The sequence below is a fragment of the Musa acuminata genome, chromosome BXJ2-6, assembly GCF_036884655.1.
Source record: "Musa acuminata AAA Group cultivar baxijiao chromosome BXJ2-6, Cavendish_Baxijiao_AAA, whole genome shotgun sequence".
NCBI classification, from domain to species: Eukaryota; Viridiplantae; Streptophyta; class Magnoliopsida; order Zingiberales; family Musaceae; genus Musa; species Musa acuminata.
In genome coordinates this window covers 14,978,895-15,002,560 of record NC_088343.1, presented here as the reverse complement: position 1 = coordinate 15,002,560, position 23,666 = coordinate 14,978,895, and the positions used below count along the sequence as shown (strand labels likewise).

General features: G+C 39.3%; 2 protein-coding genes across 4 annotated transcripts; both read right to left on the bottom strand.

Annotated features, from left to right (window-relative positions):
• Window positions 1-5,762: 5,762 nt before the first annotated feature.
• On the bottom strand, window positions 5,763-9,421 carry LOC103988161 (uncharacterized). The gene is made up of 5 exons (XM_009406705.3): window positions 9,124-9,421; window positions 7,434-7,633; window positions 6,767-6,871; window positions 6,231-6,282; window positions 5,763-6,119 (listed from the first exon to the last, which is right to left on the bottom strand). The coding sequence occupies exons 1-5, from the start codon at window positions 9,212-9,214 to the stop codon at window positions 6,007-6,009; spliced, it is 561 nt and encodes a 186-aa protein (XP_009404980.1). The 5' UTR covers window positions 9,215-9,421; the 3' UTR covers window positions 5,763-6,006.
• A 381-nt stretch (window positions 9,422-9,802) lies between these two features.
• LOC135615068 (uncharacterized) lies at window positions 9,803-20,405 on the bottom strand. Of its 3 annotated transcripts, none has more exons than XM_065113077.1 (11): window positions 20,070-20,405; window positions 19,872-19,984; window positions 15,330-15,537; window positions 14,700-15,255; window positions 14,372-14,623; window positions 14,074-14,265; window positions 13,912-13,986; window positions 11,357-13,795; window positions 10,567-10,893; window positions 10,147-10,468; window positions 9,803-10,043 (listed from the first exon to the last, which is right to left on the bottom strand). In XM_065113077.1, the coding sequence occupies exons 1-9, from the start codon at window positions 20,222-20,224 to the stop codon at window positions 10,603-10,605; spliced, it is 4,281 nt and encodes a 1,426-aa protein (XP_064969149.1). In that variant the 5' UTR covers window positions 20,225-20,405; the 3' UTR covers window positions 9,803-10,043; window positions 10,147-10,468; window positions 10,567-10,602. The 3 variants fall into 3 exon arrangements, with proteins under 3 accessions (XP_064969149.1, XP_064969147.1, XP_064969148.1); XM_065113075.1 differs by having other exon boundaries at window positions 10,147-10,411; XM_065113076.1 differs by having other exon boundaries at window positions 10,147-10,289.
• Between the last annotated feature and the right edge of the window lie 3,261 nt (window positions 20,406-23,666).

The following is a 23,666-nucleotide window of genomic DNA, read 5'->3' as shown; positions in this document are numbered from 1 at the left end:
GTTAAAGGAAATCTATGAAGGCAGTTTGCAGTTATGATGAAAGTTAAAATGTAAGCGCAAACTGAAATATGATGTTCGTACGATAAAACTGATTTACGTCTAAACGCTGATTCGGAAAATACTAAACTTTAAAACACGATCGTAAATGTGCAGAAGGTAGTAAACTATTGAGGAGGTTTGCAGTAAGGATAAGATGCTCAAAGTAAATGCAAACCGAGATTTAGAGTGATTCGGTCAATCTTAACCTACATCCACTTTTGGCTTCCTCCACCGACGAGGTCACCGACGTCTACTAGAGGCCTTCCTTCAATAGGCGAAGACCAACCACCCTTTTACAGTTTCACTCCTTTTGACGGGCTTAGGAGATAACTCTTACAGAATTTTCTTTCCTCTCTTATCAGATTAGAACTTGGAAGAAAAGAGGAAGAAGAACTTTCAACTCATACAACACTTTTGAGCTCTAAAAATCACAAAGTAAAATCAGAATTTCGGTGGTTTCTAGGTGCCCTTTCAGTGCTGAAAGTGTGGGGTATTTATAGGCCCCAACCCAGTTTGAATTTCGAGCTAAAAATTGTCAATTCCCGGAATTCCGGGATATGGCGGTTGCACCTCCTGACTGAGGCGGTTGCACCGTCTGGCAGCGCTCGAAGACTGAGCCTCTAGGCGGTGCCACCTCCTGTCAGGGGCAGTTGCACCTCCTGCCAGAGCTCGAAGACCGAGCTCAGGCGGTGCCACCGCCTGACTGAGGCGGTTGCACCTCCTGACTGAGCTCGAAGACCGAGCTCAGGCGGTGCCACCTCCTGGCTGGGGCGGTTCAACCGCCTGGCAGAAATCAGGGTCCGAATGGGTTGATCCATTCGGCCCAATTTGAATTTTTCAAGAGCCCAATTGTCCCAAGATTAAGTTAATGGGATCACCTCCCATTTTCAACTTAATCATTGTGCTAACTACGATATTTCCCAAGACATTTACTGCAACTTGCTCTGGTGCGTCAATCGCTTCTTCCGACGAGCTTCGGATGAACTTCTGTCGATCATCCGATGAACCCTCGGTGATGCTCCTGCGGACTTCCGGCAAACTCCTGGACTTGCGACGATCTACTTGGCGAGTTCCGACGAGCTTCTTTGGCAAGCTCATGGACTTCTCGGATTTGTTCCGCAGAACCTCCGACGACTGTCCGAACTTCCGTCGAACTCTCAAACTCCCAACGTGATCATTGTCTTGATTCCGGCGTAACTCCTACTGGATATCTTACTTTCATCGTAGTTAATCCTACACACTTATTTCAACATATAGATTAGATAACAAATGACAATTGACTTCATCATCAAAATCCGAGATTCAATAGTTTGGTGAATGGATCAGCCAAATTCTCACTTATTTTCACAAATGTGAGTGAAATAATCCCACTCTTAATTAATTTTCTCACATAATCATGTCTAAGACTTATATATCTTGATTTTCCATTATATATTTCACTATATATATGAGCTAAAGTGGCTTGACTATCACAAAGTATAGAAATTGAATTCACACTCTTAGAAGTCAATGGAATTTCTAATAGAAAGTCCCTCAACCATTCAGCCTCCTTTCCTGCATCTACTAGAGCAACAAATTCTGATTTCATAGTTGAGTGAGTTATACACATTTGTTTTTTGCTCTTCCAAGAAATAACACCACCTCCTAAGGTGAACACCCAACCAGTAGTGAATTTGTTATCTCCAAAACTCAATATCCAACTTGCATCGGTATATCCTTCTAAAATAGAAAAAAAATTTGAGTATTGAAGGTCATAATCTTTGGTCCATTTAAGGTACCCAAGAACTCTTTCGATAGCCTTCCAAAGCTCTACATTTGGATTGCTAGTAAATCTACTCAATTTACTAACTACAAATGCTATATCAAGTCTTGTGCACTGCGTTACATACATAAGACTTCCTATAGCACTTGAATATTCTAATTGAGCCACTGTTCTTCCAATATTCTTGACTAATTTGATACTTTGGTCAAACGGAGTATTTGCTTTTTTAATTTTTAAGTGACTGAATTTCTTCAGTACTTTCTCTATGTAATGAGTTTGACTCAAAACATATCCCCCACTATTTCTTTCTACCTTGATACCTAGTATGGTATCAATTTGCCTAAGATCTTTCATTTTAAATGTTGAAGGTAGAAACCTCTTTGTTTCTACAATACCTTTCATGTCGTTACTCACTATTAGCATATTATCAACATAAAGGCAAACTATCACCATATAGTCATCATAAGTTTTGAGATAAACACATTTATCTACAACATTATGAACAAATCCATTAGAAAGAATTATTGTATCAAATTTCTCATGCCATTGTTTTGGAACATGCTTTAAACCATACAATGACTTAATAAGTTTACACACTTTATGTTCATTTCCCGGTAGAACATAACCCTCGGGTTGTTCCATATATACCTCCTCATCGAGGTCTCCATTTAGAAATATCGCTTTGACATCCATTTGATGAACATAAAGATCAAAAATTGATACTAAAGCAAAAATAATTCTAATCGATGTGATCCTAGCTACAAGAGCATATGTGTCAAAATAATCTATTCCTTCCTTTTGTCGAAATCCTTTAGCAACTAACCTTGCTTTGAACGTTTGGACAGTACCATTTGTATGATACTTTCTACAAAATACTCATCTACAACTAATAGGTTTAGAGGCAAAAGGTAAATCAACAAGTTCTCAAGTGTGGTTTGACATAATAGAATCAATCTCATCATTAATAGCATCTTTCCAAAAATCAGCATCACGAGAGGCCATAGCTTCTTTAAACGATTTAGGATCATCTTCCCCTTGTAAAATAAGAGGAATTATTTTTAAAACTCTCTCATTAGTTCCTTCTACAAGATAAAAAGAAATACTTTGAAAATCAATCTCATCCGATCTTAATGTTTTTGTTTTTCGTACATGAGTGCTTCTCCTTAATTCATAAGATTTCTCTTTAATCTTTTGTGAACTTGACTGATGTTCAATCAAAGGAATATTAGGTTACTCACCGACCTTTTGAGATGTCTCCATTGGTAACTCTTCACTAGTTGGAGGATGAATATTATTACTTGAAGTCATTAAATATTCAAAGAACTCTGCATCTCAAGATTCTATTATGATACTAGACTTCAAATTAAGAAGTCTATATGCTTTGCTATTTGAGGCATAGCCTATAAATACACATTTGATTCCTCTAGGTCCCAATTTTGTCCTTTGATGATCATTATTCTTACAATATACAAGACACCCCCACACTTTAAAATAACCAATGTTAGGTTGTCTTCCTTTCTATAACTCATATGGAGAGATCTTATTCTTTTTAGAGGAAATTCTATTTAAGATATGACATACAGCCAATAAAGCTTCTCCCCACTTATTATAAGATAATTTAGCATGCAACAATATAGCATTAATCATCTCTAGATAAGTTTTATTTTTTCTTTCTGCTAATCCATTTTGCTCAGGTGTTCTAGGGGCTGAACATTCATGAATTATGTTATGTTGTTCACAAAACAAGTTAAATTCATTAGGAAAGTATTCTCCTCCTCTATCACTTCTTAAAGCTTTAATTTTCTTCCCCAATTGGTTTTCAAATTCTGTTTTATATGCCTTAAAAGCATTAAAAGCATCATTTTTATGTTTCAATAAGTACTTATACGTGAATCTAGGCACATCATCTATAAAAGTAATAAAATATCTATTACCTCCTCTCGTTAATATGCTATTTAATTCACATATATCAGAATGTATTAAGTCTAACAAATTAATATATCTTTCAACACTTTTGAAGGGTTTTTTCATCATCTTTAATTTAACATAAATTTCATATTTATTAAGATCATCATAATGATAATTTATTAAGCCACACTTAACTAGTGCTAGTTCCAATATGTGCTAATCTATCATGTCATAATGAATAAGAATCAACAATATAAATAGAAGCAACATATTTATTAAATTTAGAATCATTGTCAACAATAGATAATTTGACTATTCTCTCAACGGAATAGCCTTTTCCAACAAAAGTTTCATTTTGGGATAGAATTAACTTTCCGGATTCAAATACAGATTTAATTCCAGCTTTGCTAAGGAGATTCTCACTCACTAAATCTCTACTCATATCTAGTACATGAAGAACATTAGTAAGAGTGACTTTCTTGTCAGAAGTAAAAGTGAGTTCCACATTTCCCTTACCAATCACCTTAGAACGAACTTCATTTCCCATTTGAATCTCTTGCCCTTCTGTGACTTCTTTGTAAGTCTTGAAGAGTGTCTTATCATAGTAAACATGGATGGTAGCACAAGTATCATACCACCAACCAGAAACCTTGCCAAATATGGCATTCACTTCGCTCACCGTAGCGATTATATTATCATCTCCCTCAACGGAGTTGACTTCCGGTTTCTAACATTTCTTAAATCTGCAATCCCTAGCAAAATGATTAGGTTTCCACAAACAAAACAGCCTCCACTCTTTGGCTTGTTAAATTTTCTTTGATCCCTTTTGGAGCCAAAATGATTCTCTTTATTTTGCTTGCCTTTGTTGGAATTCTTAGGCTGATTCACAGTATTTGCTTTTATATTGCAAAAAGAGTTCTCACTCTCGTCTCTCATCCTCGATTCGAAGATGTTTTTGAATTTGATCCAAAGTGATATCCTTGGAGTCATGCAAAATCTTCTTCCTATACCCTTTTCAAGATAAAGGTAACTTGACTATTATAGCCCCTACTTGTAAAGGTTCAGGAAGTTCGATTTTTTCAGCCTTCAATTGATTAACAATGACTTGCAACTCATGCACTTGTTCCAAGATTGGCTTGTCATCCACAAACTTGTAACCAAAATATTTAGAAATTAAAATTTCTTTGTACCTTCCTCCTCGACATGATACTTGAATTCCAACGCATTCCAAATTATTTTTGCAGATGATTCCACCGTATAAAGATCATAAAGTCGATCCGAAAGAGCATTGAAAATGTGTCCTCTACACATGACTTTATCTTCAATTCTCTTCTTTTGTTCAGCCTTGACTTCATCAGTGTCATCATTAGTTAGATCAGGAATTGGTTGAAGATTTGGATCAAGCACATAGAAAATCTTCAAAGCAATCAACATGAACTTCATCTTATCTTGCCAACGGATAAAATTCGTTCCATCAAAACGAATAAAATCTTGATTCAATAATTTGATAGTATTTGTAGCCTCTATGGTGAATTTGTATAAACTCACAAAATATCATTTTTAGATTGTTGGAAAAATACGACAAAGAAGATGATAAAAACACTATGGAAACAAATAACAAACACAAGATCAAGAATACTATAGGAAATATATTTAGACTTGAAACGTGTATAAACACTTTTCTAAAAACGATATTTGTACCCTCTTCTCAATAAAAGTACTATGGGTTTGATGCAAATAGTTTTAGTAGATATGACAAACAATAAAGAATCTTCAAAGATAAATTAGAGATGTGTACATAATTTACCCTTAAATATCTATTTATAGATATTTTCTCAAAAGACACGATCTTTAAAAATAACTACCAAAATAACCAAAAAAACCACCTTTTCAGATAAATCTTTTGAAAAAAAAATTCTTTTTCTTTTTAATTTGAACAATTTATAACACAAATTCAGTGATACATGATATGATAGTTGCTGATAATGTTAAGAACCGCTGCCACGATGAGTATTTCCACGTCAAGGCCTGCAACTTTATAGAGAATGCCACATACTAGGAACAAAAGAAGTAACACAATATCTGTACTAAATATCTACATGACAATTCCTGTTGCAAGTACACTTTTACATGTGGTAATAACATACTAGGAAACTGCAGAGGATAGCTACCAGATAGATAAAAGGTGAATGAACTTTCAGAGACGAATTGCTGTGCTGAAATGAATTATGTGAATCCCAAGAGAAAACTTGCAATAAGTTCTACTGGATGCGTATAAATTGGCCAGAGATGGCCATTCAATAACCTCCATGGCGATAAACAAGTACCGATCGATATATTGTAGCAAGATGGAGGATAACAACCAGCAAGACAATGAGATCATCCAGAAGACCAACAAATCCAAATACTCCTGTACCAAGAGCCAACATTAATTGTTTGAAAAATGCATGATAAATAATTATTTAACTACAAAACAGTACAAGTGCAAATATCCACGAGAATCATGCAGATGTGGAATTACCTTCTGGGAGAATGTCCACTGGACTCAGCACATATATTGCGCTTACTGCCATCTGCAAAAATAAAATCTGAATAAATTGCCTCATAAAATGAAAGACCGACAATCACATTTTAGTATATCATCAAAAGTAAACCAAAGCGAGCATGAGGCATGTCTATTGACAATGTTCATTGAAATTAACGTGTAGTTACTCTATATTTGCTTAACAATCTGTAGGAATCAAATTCTAAGCCTGTTACATATTATTTATATTATTTGCAGGGACTGTCTGATTCTACTTCTGGACAAGCTCAAGCCTATAGAATTTATACCTAAACTAAAAATTGGTGCCTACTAGTTAGAAATTGACATTTCATGATTGCCCAAAAGTTTATCCAACCAGGAAATATCAACCAAATGCAACAAACTAAGTTTGACAGAAGTCATGAGATGTACGAGCACCAATTATCATAGTTATTTTCCTTGTTTAAGTAAACATTTACAGGAATCTGCTTTGTTGAATATGCATCACTTTGCCTGAGTAGTCTGTTACTTACAGCAAAAAATATTCGTGCCCTGAGGACAAGGGGCAGTAGTGACCTTTGCGTATCTATCAGTTCTCTTAACAGCCTTCGCATGAAGAATGGAAGATCCCTTAACCTCTGTGAAACCAAAATAGTTAACTTTTTTAACAAGTTCACTTTCAGTTATATCAATGCTAGGGTACCATAGGAACTGAAAAAGCAATCAATAAATAGATACTCAGATAAAGAAAGCCCTAAATGCGCTAAGTACAGTCGGCTCCGATGCTTCTACGTAGGAACAGGATTCATATGGTAAAAATAGAAGACAAATAGGTCAATAATGTAACAATTTCTCTTTGATATGATTCTGACAGAACAAATATTGCATAGAGTAGATGTATTGGGAACCTTCCTCCCCAGCTGGAATTAATTTTTGCTGCACTTGGCCTAGTAAATTTCTTAAATTCAATTCTTTATCAAGAACGAAGATTCATATAAAACATGCATTTGACTTAATATGCTTAGATGAATATTCAGCACCAGTAAATATTCATCTGAACACTTCATCAAGAAATGATTTCCAATAATGACATAAGCAAAATTTGTTAGGCAGCATGTATATTGATCACCTTGGGAATGACTTCCTTGCTGTCCCCCTGAAGAACTCCATAAGTAGATAGATATGTGATAGGAAATTTACCTGTATAATACTGGACGGGCCTCCACCAAACTTACGGTTGTATTTCTCAATGTTTTCAAGGACTTGACTAGCTCCTGTGTCCTGGCGCTCTTGTACAGCAGCATCAGCAGGTATTAGCAAAGTTATGAAACGACGGCAAATAGGACACTTGCATGGCTGAAGGGCAGATCCATGATGCCACACGCGCAGAATACAATGCCCTGAGAGTGCACAGGGAGTAGTCTTGAAAACTATCATAACTAATCAATCAACAAAGACATTAAGACAAGAATAACAAACTGATTCTACCACTGGCACTTAACTTGGGATCAAGAAAACCAGCCTTAATTCTTTTATCATAGCTAAACATAAATCAAGGGTACATCCATTATCTTTGAGATATTTGTGGTAGATGATAATGCTAATCTTCAAAGCTGTATGCTACATGTATAATCTGAGCAAATTTGGCATCACTTTTGATATGAAAGATCATAAGGAATGTTCTCTAATTGCCACTGGAAAATATCATGATCTTCACTACTTCCATGTAAAATCTCTATGGGACACCATATGAAACTATGTGACAGGGAACCTGGCATGCTTATTATAGAAAAAGCATGTGTAGAACTGAAAATATCACCATTAATTCTTTGAGAAAGCCTCAACAGAGAATGAAGAACAATGAAGATAACTTGCACAGATTGAAAATGACAACTTACAAATGACCTTGCAAGGTGGAGCATTAATCTGAACTATATCAAAGCATAGTCTTGATGATGCTAATGGTGAAGAAGAACCTACACTACAATGCAACACGATAATAAACAGGTTTTGGAACAGTTATTTTAACATATACAACTGGTTTTATGAGTAATAATTAGGAAACAAACAAGAATGTGGCACTCCAAATTATAGCATGATGTTTGACAAGGATGGGGAATGTGATAAAAGTTTTCTTCATGACATTCTTGAAGAACACTGGAATTTTAGTCTTTCCAAGTTGAACCACCACTACTTATACATGATAATTATTTGTGAAAAGGTCATAAAAATTCTATTGTAGAATATAATCATCCAAATGACAAGTTCCTCATCTTTTTACACTTCAAAATTTATTGGCTCCAACATGTTGCATGAAGAGACTGTCCGTATTGCATATGTTTCACATAACACATGCCAAAATCACATGGTCAAGAAGTATGCATGGCCAAGCACCACCAGAATTCTCAGGTCTTACTCGCACAAAACTCGATGCAAGTTTCTTTTGAACAATTAGAAGGTCGTAAATGTCCACAGTTTCAAACACACGTCGGTCCTCATATCCTTGCATACAAATCAAATGGAAAATAAAAGCATCTTGATTAATTATACAAGTCTTGACAACCATTCCGAAACTTTAATCACATCTAGCCCCATGCGAAGTGCATTTCAAAAAATTATCAGATATTATTAGGTCCGATACGAGGGGATTCCATAAGTATTCTTCATCCAACAGCCAAGAATCAGAGAATTTATAGCATAGGATGCGACCCAATGGAATCAACGAATGTATCGGATCCACCACCCAACGTTAGCGCAAAATCCCGACTGTGTCCCAAACTTGGGGCTCATTGCAATTAAACCCAATTAACAACAAAAACAACGATCTAAGAAAGAAGTCAAGAATAAGACTTAGGGCTCAAGATCGGAGGGAGAGAAGGCGAGTTCTGACCGCAGAACCAATGGGAGCAATTGGCTTGGCATGGGAGGGTGAAGTTATCATGGCAGATGGAGCAGAAGTCGTCTTCCGGCGGAGATTCCATCCCCCTTTCTCTCTCTCGGAGGGATCTCACTAAGAACAATCAACAAGGGAAAGCGAAGATCCAAACGGAGGACGCCATCCCCGTTGTTTGTTCGGCTTCTACGCGTCGGGCCGTCTTATTGTCTGTTATGAGCCGATGAAAGAAGTAAACTAAACGGTAGCAGACGAAGCAGTCGAGCTTGTTTTTGACGGTCACACTTCGGACATGACCAGGCTGCCGATGAAGCGGCTAATAATCCGAATCCGGATCCAAAAATTTGGATGTAAATGCAGTGCATGTTATGGATCCACATTCTACTTCCGATAACGTATTATAAGTCCAAAATCCGATTTGAATCCGGCTTGAAATGATGGATTGTAGATATGAATCCGCAGCTAAAGTCGTTGCTTAGTAGTGGGACGAAACAATTCTCTCCTTCTTTAGCACGTACCTGCCTTGTATGCCACGGGCAGCAGCGACCGGAGTCTGGCTTGGCGCCCACCATATCTGCCCAATCACCACACGATTCAGACAAGTTTTAGATGTGAGTCCCTAATACTGGATCTAATAATTTTCGGATCCATTATGCATAGCAATATCCACATCTCATGTTCGGATCCATCCTAGCATGCATAACTGAGATTTTCCCAATAATTTCATTGGTATTACTTCTAATTTACATATGCCAAAATTGCTATCTGTGTTCTGCAATTAGAAGATAATGTACATATGAGATCTTTCAGGTGAATAATTCCTTGTTTTCTGTCATTTCACCATAATACACGTAGCCACAGGTGAAGAGAATGTGACGATAGAGATGAAGAGGGGATGAGAACTGAATCAAGATTTCCTGCATGGAAAAGAAAAAGGAAATGCATGAGGATAAAACATTTCACATCATTAACATAAGTTGATAATGACCGATTTACGTAGACAATGATCCAGACATTCACCTGATAATTCCAGAAAGGAGATAATAAGGCTTAGATGCTTGCTTTCTTGATACCAAAAAAGAATGCAACCAAGGTCAGCTTGATTCTCGAGGAAGATGCCATGTTGCTCTTGCATTCGGGTGGTGCAATGGTAAAACCATCAGCTGCATAGATGCCATATCATTTCTTTCAGGCTAACTGGATGTGCCAGTTCTCCAGGTCAAATTGAAAGAACGAGCAGAAATTAGTTTGCAGGTTATCCCCCGTAAGGATAACAAACAAAGAACTGTTGGAAGGTTACCGCAGCAATATCAGTATATATTAACTCAGAAGAAAAGAGAAGCTGAAAGCCAATAGAAAATATGATGAAAGATCCATTTGGGTGACCAAAGAAAATGAGAGCAACTCCATGTCAAGAGTTCATAAGCGCAGAGACATTACCTGCCACAACAAGCCAATTTGACTTCAAAATCTCATTTATGATAACCATAGCTTGTGCATGACATGCAATTCATGTAGACTGGTTGATTTCAATGAGAGCCTATACATCTCCCTCAGCTTGGCAGCATCTCCACCTCTACTGCAATGCGGTGCTTGACTGATAACTCCAGCTTTATTTGCACCAGCTGAGAGTGCGGCAGCCAACATATTCTTAAGGAGTGCCTGTAACTGATTCCAGAATTTCTCTTTGATCTCAGAAGTCTGATCATTATCAGCTTCAACAACATGGCGAGCTTCCAGTAGGTGTACTAGTGCAGCTTCCAACATCTACAGAAAAGGTAAAGATTTGAGATATATAAGTCACAAGATAATCATCTCTTGTTGCCTTCATCATATTTCAGACTAACTAATTCAGATGAGCTAGAATATTGATCTGAACCTTGTTGTCAGCAAAATACTATGAGTTGTACCCATAAAGGATATTGTAGATACAATTTGTAAAACATCTTAATGGAGATGATCCGAAAACTAAAATTTAACAAGTAAAAATTAGAGCTATATACCAGTGTTATACACTGATAAATAGTTGTGTAAGCCAAAGAAGGATACGCTTAAAAACAGAATCTGATCAAACATCATGACTGCACTAGCACGGCAGAGTATCCTATAGCTTTTTGCTCTCCAAATGTTTTATGAACCTAATATTAACCCCAAACACCATTCCAGCATGTCCATGACAACAAAATACCATACTGCATCATGGTAAAAGAAAGGGTTCAGGATAACATACCGTGTTCGAATGAAATGACTCTGAGAGGCGCAAAGAAAGGGATGATTGCTCCATAAGCATATTTAAGTACATAACAGCATATGTCTGCGGACTGTAGAAAGCAATAGATTTCTGCCAGTTCTTCTCTGCTAAAGAGGCATACCATTTTGCCTTCTGTCGATTTTTGTTTTCAGTTTTAGAGTCTTTCACTTGTTTGTGGTCCAAATCCAAGAACTTTAAACATAAATCCCTGTAGTAGCAGGCAAGCTGGAACTGAGCAAAAGCAGCCTCCTGTTTACGCAGCTCACCAAGGGCTTCATATGTCGACAAAGCCTCCCTAAAAGCATCGCTTGCTGATATCACATGCTTTTCTTGTTCCTTTTTTTCATCACTAAGCAAGACATCAATGTGTCCAGAGTCATAACTCTCAGTTGAAATGCTTTCTTTTGCCAAAAGCATTCCAAACCTCAGATATGTGTTAGCATATTGTGTGTGTGCTTCATTGCATAGAAAAGTATCAACCTTCTCACTAACCAAGTTCATTTCCATTATTGCAGCACCATAGTGTTTCAGAGATTTTGTGTATTCGGACTTAGCTGAATTCATAGCTTGCTTATATGCATTTTGGAGTAGGTCATACTTCTTAAGTTCATCCATCTTGGAAACTAGTTCTTCAGCCAATGCTCTTCTGCCATGGCCTAAATTACAGTTGATCAGTATGATGTTGGTATGATCACTAACTTCTTTAAATGCTTTTATAGCATCTGCAAATGCAATTTCAGCATCAGCCAATTTCCTGTTCTCAAGTTTGTATCGACCAAGTTCATTGGAGACCCATCCCCACTTCTTCAAGACAGAACCAAGTTCTCCTAAGCCACTAGGAAGTCCGTCCATGGCTTTACTAGCTTCTCTGTAACAACCGACAGCAGCAGATAAGTTATATTCAACATCTCCAGGCTTAGGACCTTCAAGAAACTTAAAGACACCTCCACTTCTTGCCTTGGATGAATCAGTACTACATGGTTCAGAAACAATTGCTTCTTTAGAATTTTTGGTGCAAATATCCTTGTCATGATTGATGTGTTCAACACCAGTTGATATAGAGCTTTTCTTGGGCTCCTCATCTCCTCTCGATCCAACAGGTACATCATACTGCAACTGGTCACCATCAAAAACACTTGATATCCCTACCATACATGGATTATTATTATTTTGGGTTTGTACAGAAGGTGAAAATGGCAAGTTTTTTATTGTTGATTTTCTACTGGGTTTTCTGTTGTAAAATGAGGGAGTATCTCTGGTGCTACTGCTCGCGCTGTTTCCACTGCTTGCCCTATCACTCTGGCAGCTACAGTTCATCAAAGAACAAGTGCTGCAATTTTGCTTGCACCGTCCTAGTTTTTTTTTCAGACGTTTTACCTCCTTCACAACTTCATTTGACATTCGAACCTCATTTCCTGATGTATTTTTTTCTGCTTGAACTGTTATGTCTTTACCATTTCTTCTATGATACTCCACATATACATCCCCAATGTGTGTCCATACCTTAGCCCAGAATAAGTTAGTTGAAGAGAACTGACCATCACAACAAGCATCCTCAAAGAGCTTTGGTTCCAAATCTGTTGCAGAATCTGCAACTACATAAGTCGAATCTTTGCCACTATCAAGCTTTAGCTGACATGATGAGCTACTGGTCATAGATGATATGAATTGAGCATCCTCAAGATATTGAGGCATTGACCCGTAAAGTAAACACGCTAATTCTACAACCTTGAGGGCCCGAAGCAATTGTCCATCCTCCTTATAAGCCTCACCCAGAGATAGATAGGACTCTCCTAACAAAAGAACAAGCTTCCACATTTTGTGATCAATTCTAGATTTTGGAAGCCATTCACGAATATCACAAACTTCAATACAATCAGCATCACCACAAGAACATAAAGAAAAATTGACAGAGGAAGATATATCATGAATCCTGCTTCCATGGTCAATCAAATCCCCTTGAGTGTTTTGCAGCTGACGCTTCCATCTGAGAGATTTGATAGCTTGGGACACATGGTGTATTGCAACTAACTTGGAGGAGATTGGATCAGCAACCGTACTAACCATAGGTGGAGAACTTATGTTCTGACACATAATCAAGCTATCACGTATTCCGGAACTAACCTTGCTTTCTAATGTCTCGATTTCCATAGTTGCAGATGACTGAACATTTTCATTTGAATATGTTTCTGTTTCGAGTTTCTCCATTCCAGATTCTTTTGGATTCTCATGTTTAACATCATCAGACAACCTCTTATCTTGGGACTTTGAAACAAACATTTCTACCGAAGATTCATCTTCTAAGTTAGTAACACTGACTTCTGATTCTGGAAGAAATGGTTCTAATGTTAGTTCAAGTTCCTCGTAACATTTTAAAATTAGTCTCGCAAACTGTTCATGAGCATATGCACGGACCACCTAGCATGTATAAATTGCATGATTAGGAAAATATATCAGGTTAGTGCAATGATTTAAAATCAAGAAGAAAACTGGACAGATGTTGAAGAAAGTGACTGATGGGCAAAACAACGTACTAGGTGATCTTGCTCACTAAGGAACTCCAAACATTTTTTGAAAAACTTTGCACACTTTACCCTATTATCAGGTGCCTACAGAACACAATCACAACAAGGAATGTTTAAGAAAAACATTAGCAAACACAAAACTGACCTAAGTAAAAGCTTTAATTCAAGTACCTTTGAAAGTGACAGCCTGTGAGCAACACGATAGAGAAGTGTTCCAAGAGAAAACAATGAATCCCTTCTTCCTTTGTCCATCAGTGATGACAACGAACTACAACTTTCATCATGATCATCAGTTGAGTGCTTCTTTGGTATGACAGAAAGATCAAACAGTTGTATCACATCTTCTCCATTACCCTTATAGAGCTGACAAGAAAAATACAAATATAAAACCATGAAGCTAGTATACTGAAGTCATCAAAGTGAGGATCAGATATTAGAAAATATAATACAATAAATTTCAGCATCTTACCCAATATGCACCAGGATCTTGTTTGCAGTTATCCTGAAGAAACCTCAGCACTGACAACCCATTTTGTTGGACAATTTGTGGATGAAAAGCTGGTGTGCCATCTGCAGATATACCCTTGAGGAGGAATATATCATCAGTTTTTAGGAGTTCATAGCCTTGAACAACACCATTCTGATGGTAGCAGATAGCTAACTCAGGCACACTTGCCATGACATTGTCAAGCCATGCTTCAAGCCAAGTTAATGGAGTGACCTATCAGAATGAACTAGAGTGAAAACAAAAGCCACCAAATCAAGGTTAAACAAGCATTCAGTAACTTGTATATCACCTGTCTTGAGACATCCCAGAGATGTAGGCTTACTGCAACATATTTCTCATTGCTGAATAAAAGCAAGTCAGAGCCCAAAAGCATTCGGAAATTGTGAAATTGCCAAAACAAGACCCTTAGAAAACCATTATTACCCAATCTTTTGAACTTATCAGACTCTTGCATTGGAAATCTCGGCTTCTCACCAACTTGTGAAGACTTTTCAATAGGATCTGATGTTTTATTTTTCTGCTTGTTCTGCTTGGTACCCCAAAAATATGCATCCTGATTCCCTTGAGAAGGTTTCCGAGTGCCACTGGAATTTTGATCAAGAAACTGAGACTTACTAACATGAGTGTTTGTTGAAGATACAAAAGGAACCTCTCTATGTCCAAAATGCCCTGGTAGGATTGTGGAACTTGACTGCTCCATGGATGATGGCTTGTAACTAGGTGGGCAGTCACAGGCCTCAGCTCTCACAGAGTGCATAGCAAAGTTTAACAAAATTGAAGGATCAGAATTTCTAGATTGATTGCTCTGTCTTCTGTAAACCTTTTCTCCTTCCTCGAAATCAGGGCTATTCAAAGCAAAGTTAAAGACCAATAGTAATTATAGTATATGTGAACCTTAACAATTTCTTTAACACCTTACCCTGTGTTCAAGATGAGTGTATCACCAATACGATGAACAGCGACAGATAATTGAGCCTTTGAATAAGGTATTTTAAAAATTTGCTTCAGAATGTCAGCCGGAGCTACTACATCTATTTCATCTCCATACTCCGTCAGACCAGAGACAGCGAGAGCCTCACATTTCCGCGACAAATTTTGACTAATTGGGTTGCTCTCCAAATGAAACCCTGAAGTTATAACAGAAAATCTAATAATAAGAATAAAGATATACCGAGTAAAGAAACAGCTTTGTAAAGCAAAATAGTTCAGGCTTCCAGTGGCAGCCAATACATCCAACAGTCACCAAAATGGACTGACGTCAGCCTGGTCCAAACTAAACCTATGTCAAACTTGTTATTCGCTTAGTTTTCATCAGATCAATCAGAACTGAACCATTTAGAGTCTAGTTACACCTAAAGTAATAGGTTTTTCCCAGGAATGATCAAAACCAACACAAATCCTTTAAGAACAATTTCATACTCCTTTCAACCCATTTTTACCCTTTCTATCTTTTTCTTTGTCCTGAAAACAAAACAAAATCAGAAAATTTAATCAGAAATCATCTAATTTCTATTGTAGATCGCATTCTCTACTCCTACATATATGTACATGTACATCGTATCAAGTATTTGGACAGACTAAATTAAGCCAGCTTTCCTCAACCTCCAAGACTAGGCAGGAGTGAAGGAGAATCAGATTCTAGAGAGGATACCAGAAAGGAGTAGTTGTATCAACTCAACTTTTAATCAGCAGACACATGAAAACAGGGTCCCTGAATATGTAACCGCTCAAGATATCATCTCACCACCTTCCGTGGAAATAGTTGACACAACACAACATATTAGCTAACCTGACAGAACCAATTGATTTGTGTATTGGATTACAAATCAGGCGAGATCGTGGATATCGTACGAAACCAACAACTGTCAAAATGGAAGTTATCCTATAGATGCTGTCAATTTTGATTCTATCCCCGGGTAGTATCCTTATAAAACTGCACCAGATCCTTCCCGAAATATAACCTAGAATTACATCTTCATTTTCGAAGCAGACCTGGAACATACCGTTGGGAAGTGCTTCAGTAATTAAACCTTGATGAATCAATTGTCGTTCTTTCATTCCAGGTAGGAAGGATAATAGAAATGAGTAGTTGTATCAACTCAACTTTTAATCAGCAGACACATGAAGAGATACAAACATTAGACAAATACCAAATTATGGAATCATATTTCTTAAGACTGACATGGGAAGAACTGGATCAATATTGGACTATGATGAATACATGTATACATCAGATGTTGGACTTGGCCAGATACAGATCAAATCTTAGGCAGACAGGAATACAGATTAAGATTGAAACAAATATAAATTAGGATTGATGCTGATAGGATCGAACATGATGAGCATGCCTAAGATGTCAAGTGACTGTGTTACAATTTAGCCCTTAGCCTCCCAAGTTCAAAGAAAAGTAACCTCCCGGGAGATTAATTAAACTAAAAGGTAATTTTATTATGGGAAAAAAGTGAAAAAAGGACAATTCTTAACAAAAGAAAAGGCTTACAAGACTTTATGAGATAACAATATCCTCATCCTGTTCATATTGGGCTTCCATCAAGTGCCCAGTACTTTTCCCATTTTTATAATATATTTCTTGTCACCTTGCTATTGGGACTTTGCAGCTTTGTTATTGTTGTTTGCACAAAAATCTCAAGAATAACACAAATAGTTAAAGATTCATCTATGGAACAGCTAGTACTTCATAGGAGTATAAGTACATGCATTTGACAGCACATCTGAAATATTTCAACCATTTCCAAATTCCAAGCAAATTCTTGGCAGGACACCAAAAGAAGTAGCAAGGTGATCATTAAAATCACTAATGGATGTAGCCCATGAAAAAATAATTTAAAACCCATTTTGAGGACTAACAGGATTCAGCCTTCAGAAGTTGGCAATAGAGAGCAGTATAAACTGAAGCAATTGCATTCTTGACATAGAACAACATTATGGTGAACTAAAAATTACCCAATGAGAACAAATGAAGACAGTTTTAAATATTAAGAAACTAACAGCTAGTGAGGAATAATAACAAGAAATAAGAGTACCTAATTGGAAACTTATTACTATCCAATTCTCTGATGTCATTCCTTTATGCCATACACATCCATAGTAAATAAGCCAATAAGCAAATTGTGCCGATCTGATTAATATTCTGCAGGTAAATAATTATCAAAAAATTCTACATATGTGAACTACGACTCCCATTTTTTTAAGACTTCATCCATGCGATCATGATAATCCATCTTTTTACTCTTCAAAATAATCCTAGCCACTCTACTTATTAACTATTCCATATATATTAATCCTTGGATTAGGTATATTATCTCAATGTGGCATCCACATCCCTTCAATTAATGGTCACTGCATCAGGAATAAACAAGTTCTTCGGATAGAAGCATCATTTCAACTTTCTGAGGAAAGAAAAATTCCAAGGTGAAAAATAAGAAAGAAAAATTCCAAGGTGAAAAATAATGATAGATCCTTTTAGGAACTTATCTTAACGTGTTGGAAAAAAGATATCCATTAAGGAAATGACAAAAGGATCACAAAAAATTACAAATGTAAAAATAAAATAAAATAACCTCTTTATATATAAACGACATATCATCTAACTCCCTAACATCATCAGCATTCTCTTTTGTCATAGTGTAGGCATCCAATAAAGGAACTGGTCCATATTCCCAAATCTGCTGATAAATCCTCACATCATCAGTGTGCCCTAATGCTCTTGCCATTTAACATACTTGGGCTCCATGTGAGGAGTGAGGACAATATCATCCTTATGCGTCTATGCATCATGTGAGGCCAACATTATCTGCTGTTTTTCCCTCTTTTGAAGCCTCTGGATTCTTTACTTCTTTGTCCTCCTTCTGCTGGAAGCCCTAGCTGCTTTCCTTTCTCTCCAGGTGTAGCACATGCAGAGTTTAGTAAGTGTTAAATTCTCCGACCAGTCGATATCTCAATCCATACACACAAAAAAGATATGGCTGCTAGTTACCATGGAAAATGTGGATTGACTGGTATTTGTTTAAAGTTTAAACTGATATAATAAAGATGTGGCTCCCTTTATGTACCGATCCTATAGTATGACTTGTTCTCTCTGTGATATCAGTTGGGATACATCCCAGTTCACTAATATACTTATTCTTAACTATCACTATGCATATTAACCACCATTAGGAGTTTGTCCTTTCTTTCCCTGGAGATTCTGATACTATCTTTACTTCCATGCATCTCTATGTCCTCTACAACGGGAATTACCAAACTATACAACAACCACTAAAAAAAAACATATGATTGTAGTGCTTGGAAGACGGACACTTTTTTTTCTTTTTCATGAGAGAAAAAACTATACCATCCTAATTATAATTCTTTCACTGAGAAGCATTACAGAATAAAACCCATTTCAAATTCTATCCACAAGTTGAATATACTGAGTTGATTCAGACACATCTATCCTACAATTATTAATTTAAATGATAAGATGGACACTTCCAATAATTAATTAAACTCATCGCGATGATATTAGAAATTGACATTTTTTGTTTTATCATCCATAAAATGCTACAAAACAAAAAGTTACAAAAAAAAAAATTCAAACATATTATTTTCTTTCGCAAACCTTTAGTCATCATCTCTCCTGATCGTATCCATCACTTGGATGTGCATATGTTTCAAACCTCCTCAAACCAGTTCTCATGACCATATATCAATGTAACGATAGTGATGTCCCTTCTAGATATTCATGACATGTATGTTCACTTAGCACTGTATACATAACAACTTCATTAATGCTTAAACTAGACAAACACCATCTTTGACCTCCACGTTTCCTTGGGAACTTAATAGCTTATGCTTTATTTCTTACTCTTTCTTGATGCCAATAATTACAACCAAAGAGTAGTATCCACTTCCTAATTATGCTAGTGTCCACATGGCTTCTTCTTATTTAGTTTCTTTGGCAGCAAGAAGCTTGAATTTTAACATAAAACATATATTGTTCACTCAAATGACTTCTCAAACAACAATTCATATTACCAGTTTCTTAAGCTACGAAATAATTTCATTAAAAAGGCATATCAGAATGCAAATCAGGAGAACATAATTGGATAATCCTCCAACCAAATCTGACTTGGTATGTGTCAGAATGAACAATTATTGAAGCTTTTGGCTGCCTGATTCCCTTCCCGAATTACATCACTTTTGTTGGAAGGGAGATGAAAAGAAGATCAAAGAATAAAGAGGTACCGTGGATAGATATAAGAATCCGATTTACATCACCTTTGTTGGAAGGGAGAAAAAGAGGAGATCAAATGAATAAAGAGGGTCCGTGGATAAACGTAACAATCCGGTTTGTTTCCTGCTAGGGCCTGTGGCAATCTCAGTATAAATTCAACTCAACCGCTCTCCTCAAACAGTGTCTTTCGAGTAAAAAGGATCAAAGAGAGACAAGAAAGAGAACCTTCGTTAATCTTTGCAGCGGACGGGAAGACCTTCTCAGGAAGGTTGGACAGAATAGGAAGGGTGTTGAGATCGGTCTCGGCCGGCAGCATCTGATACCTAGGCGCCCCAATTCTGCACCAACCGGGGGAAAATCACAAAACTAACACAGGGGAGAGAGGAGAGAGGCAGAGAGAGAGAGAGAGCGGGCAGGGCGTACACATGGGGGGAGGGAAGGAGGGCGGACTGGAAGAGGGGGAAGGTGGAATCGGTCGGCACGGGGAGGGTTCCGCAGAGGAACCCGACGGGCTTCGGGTTCGCGATCTCCAGCTTCCCAACGCATTGGAGCTCCCCTGCGCCGCCCTCCATCGCCATCTCGTCTTCCTGCTCTTTGCATGCGTTGTCTACTTCGAGGAGGAGGAGGATGTACGGGGGGGAAAGCCTGGAGATCCAACAGCGCCGAGCAGCCCGTCGACGGTGTAGGTTTGTGCGAGTCTCGGAAGGCGGAAGAAGCCGTGAGATTTGTTTTGGGGCGGACGGGGCGGAAGGATCACGAGGCACGCTTATTGTTGACGTTGAACTATCTTTTACCAAAAGGGCCTTCAAAAGAAGAATATTAATTCTCACCATGACGTCATTTATCCCAATACGACCCTCAATTCTACAATTTTACGGAGAAAAATATCCCTTTTAAATTAATTTTTTCTTTCCAATTGGGTATATAAACAGACCGATTTAATCAATGATTTTAGATTGATCCAAAATAATATAATATTTCTATTTGATAAAATAATTAATATTTCTTTAGTAAAACATATGGTTTAAAAAGACTCATTTTGTTTGACAGCTTATCACAAGGGTTTAGAGGAGCCCTAGTTTTTACATATTATATTCTGAAGCCAAATTTTAGCAAATAGCAATCACGCTTTTTATACTCATTTTTTGGGTATTATTTTAATACTCATTTTATAATATTTTCTTAGTATTGACCTTTTACTGTACTACTAAACTATATTAATTTGATAAAGATGTTGGATCATACTATCTCCTTGATTGCTTACTATATGGTGATTGGTGGAGTCATATATACACGTGTCATGAAATGTCAAAAAGATATTAGATCGAGTCAGTTGTTATTATTTCTCCTTTGCTATTGAAATACATTCGAATCCTTATATATATATATATATATATATATATATATATATATATATATATATATATATATATATATGTTCTTTAAAAAGGTCCGCAAGATCTTTAAAGTCAGTTTTGATATAATTTTTGAATACTTTATGGTTAAAAATACTTCTCTCACTGGTTTCTTGCAAATAAGTGTTTTTAAAAAAATTAGATATCATAATTTCAGTGCTAAGTGAAGTAAGATATTTTATAATATTAAAATATTAAAAAATTTGAGGAAGATAAAGAAAAAAAAATAGCAAACGAAGATGCGTATAAAGATGGCATTAGTGGAGGAAGCTACGAATAAAGACGATGGCAGATGTTGCGGGAAACAACTGTATGCCGTGGCCTCGGGGTCGTCGCGGCTTGGTTCGGGTCCGAATGCGGGAGGATCTCATGCGGCGTTCCTCGGGACAACTGGGGTGGCCGGTTGCAATGGTCCGGGTGGGACGTTGCGTGTGGAGCGAAGCCTCGTCGCGGCGCCGAGAAGGTGCGACCTCGCCTTTGTTCCTGCACACAGGTCGGGTCGGAAGCTCGGCCCGACCCCTCCGACGATCAAGTCAGATGATGTGGAAGGGAGTTTTTCTAGTGAAGAAGTGTCCTCCCCCTCGTTTAGAACTCGGGGGTATTTATAGGGCAGTTTAGTATTACCCGATGTGCCTGCCTGCGGGAGGCAGGATCGTACCTCTGATAGCGTCTGACATTGCTATTGACGTTGCGTGGAGAACCGACTTGCCGCAGGGTATGGGAGAGGGTTGGTTGTCGTCCTCCTTTGCCTCGGTCAAGCGCGCGGGGTCAGACAACGATGAAGTTATTGTCTGAGAGCGGATGACGTCAGGGCGTGTCGAGTCAGCATTATTGCCCTCCTCCTCGGGCAGAGTGGCGCCCAGGTGAGGTCGTCGTCGTGACATGTCATGTCACCATTATTACCCCTATCATATTCCCCCCCCCCTAGAAGAAGCTATGTGTCGGTTACGGCAATTGGGGGGAGTGCGAGGCATGACTTTGTCCCTCGGTGCCACAGTAGTCTCAAGCGACATGAGGTCGAGCTCGTCTCGGGCGGTCAAGTGAGAGCATAGGGCCGAGGAGCACGACGCAGACGGGCTGGCCGCGCAGGCGTGTTTTGGGGGAGCCTAGGGCCGAGGAGCACGACGCAGGCGGGCTGGCCACGCAGGCGTGTCTCGGGGGGCATAGGATCGAGGAGCACGACGCATGTGAGCTGGCCGCGCGGGCGTGTCCGGGGGAGCCTAGGGCTGAGGAGCACGACGTAGGCGGGCTGGCCGCGCAGGTGTGTCTCGGGAACATGGAGCCAAGGAGCACGACACAGCCGGGCTGGCCGCGTAGGTGTGTCTCAGGAACATTGGGCCAAGGAGCACGACGCAGGCGGGCTGGCCGCGCAGGTGTGGTCTCGGGCATTATGTGGCCGAGGATCACGACGCAAGCGGGCAGACCGTGCAGGCGTGGTCGCGATGGTCATGCGGCCGAGTAGCACGACGCAGGCGGGCAAATCGCGCAGGCGTGGTCGCGATGGTCATGCGACCGAGTAGCACGACGCAGGCGGGCAGACCGCGCAGGTGTGGTCACGAGGGCCATGCGGCCGGGTAGCACGACGCAGGCGAGCAGACCGTGTAGGCGTGGTCGCGATGGTCATGCGACCGAGTAGCACAACGCAGGCGGGCTGACCGCGCAGGCGTGTCTTGGGGGCATGAAGCCGAGGAGCATGACGCAGGCGGGCTGGCCGCGCAGGTGTGGTCTCGGGCATTATGCGGCCGAGGAGGCGGCCTCGGGCGTTATGCGGCCGAGGAGGTGGCCTCGGGCATTATGCGACCGAGGAGGTGGCTTTGGGCAGCCTGCAGCCGAGGAGCACGGCGCAGGCGGGCCGACCGCGCAAGTGTATCTCGAGAGCATGGGACCAAGGAGCACGACGCAGGCGTACTGGCCGCGCGGGTGTGTCTCGGGAACATGGGGCCAAGGAGCACGACGCAGGCGGGCTGGCCACGCAGGTGTGGTCTCGGGCATTATGCGGCCGAGAATCACGACGCAGGCGAGCAGACCGCGCAGACTTGGTCGCGATGGTCATGCGACCGAGTAGCACGACGTAGGCGGAAAGACCGCGCAGGTGTGGGCTCGGGCATCATGCGACCGAGCAGCACGGCACGATTTGATGACCCGAGAAGCTACTTGTGTTTCTTTCCCTCCTTGCCTACTTAGCAGTAGCGGGAGTTGGAAAGTTGTCGTATTTGATTTCCTTTCTGAGGGGACTGGTTGCTTTTGTCGCACGCTTTTGGGCATTGAGATCGAGGCGCCAGCCAGCTGCCGCTTCAGCAGGGTTGCCACGTCAGGCTTTCATTAAGGCGGGGCGCCTTTTGGTCGTTTCCGATGCGATGTGACGATTACGCACGTGCACGGGTGGGCTGCCGCCCACTCTCAGGAGGTGAAGGGGCGCTGGTTCTGGTGGTGTATCTCCTTTAAATAGCAGACACCCGGCTTTACTTCTATCTTTTGCTGTTGAGTCTCCCTCTTCTGGCCTTGCCGTCCCCTTTCCAATCTTTTGCTTCCTGCGTCGTCCTCCCCTTCTCCGTAGCACCTCCTTATTAAGGTCAGTTGAGATGTTGTCCTTTCCTCCTTCCCC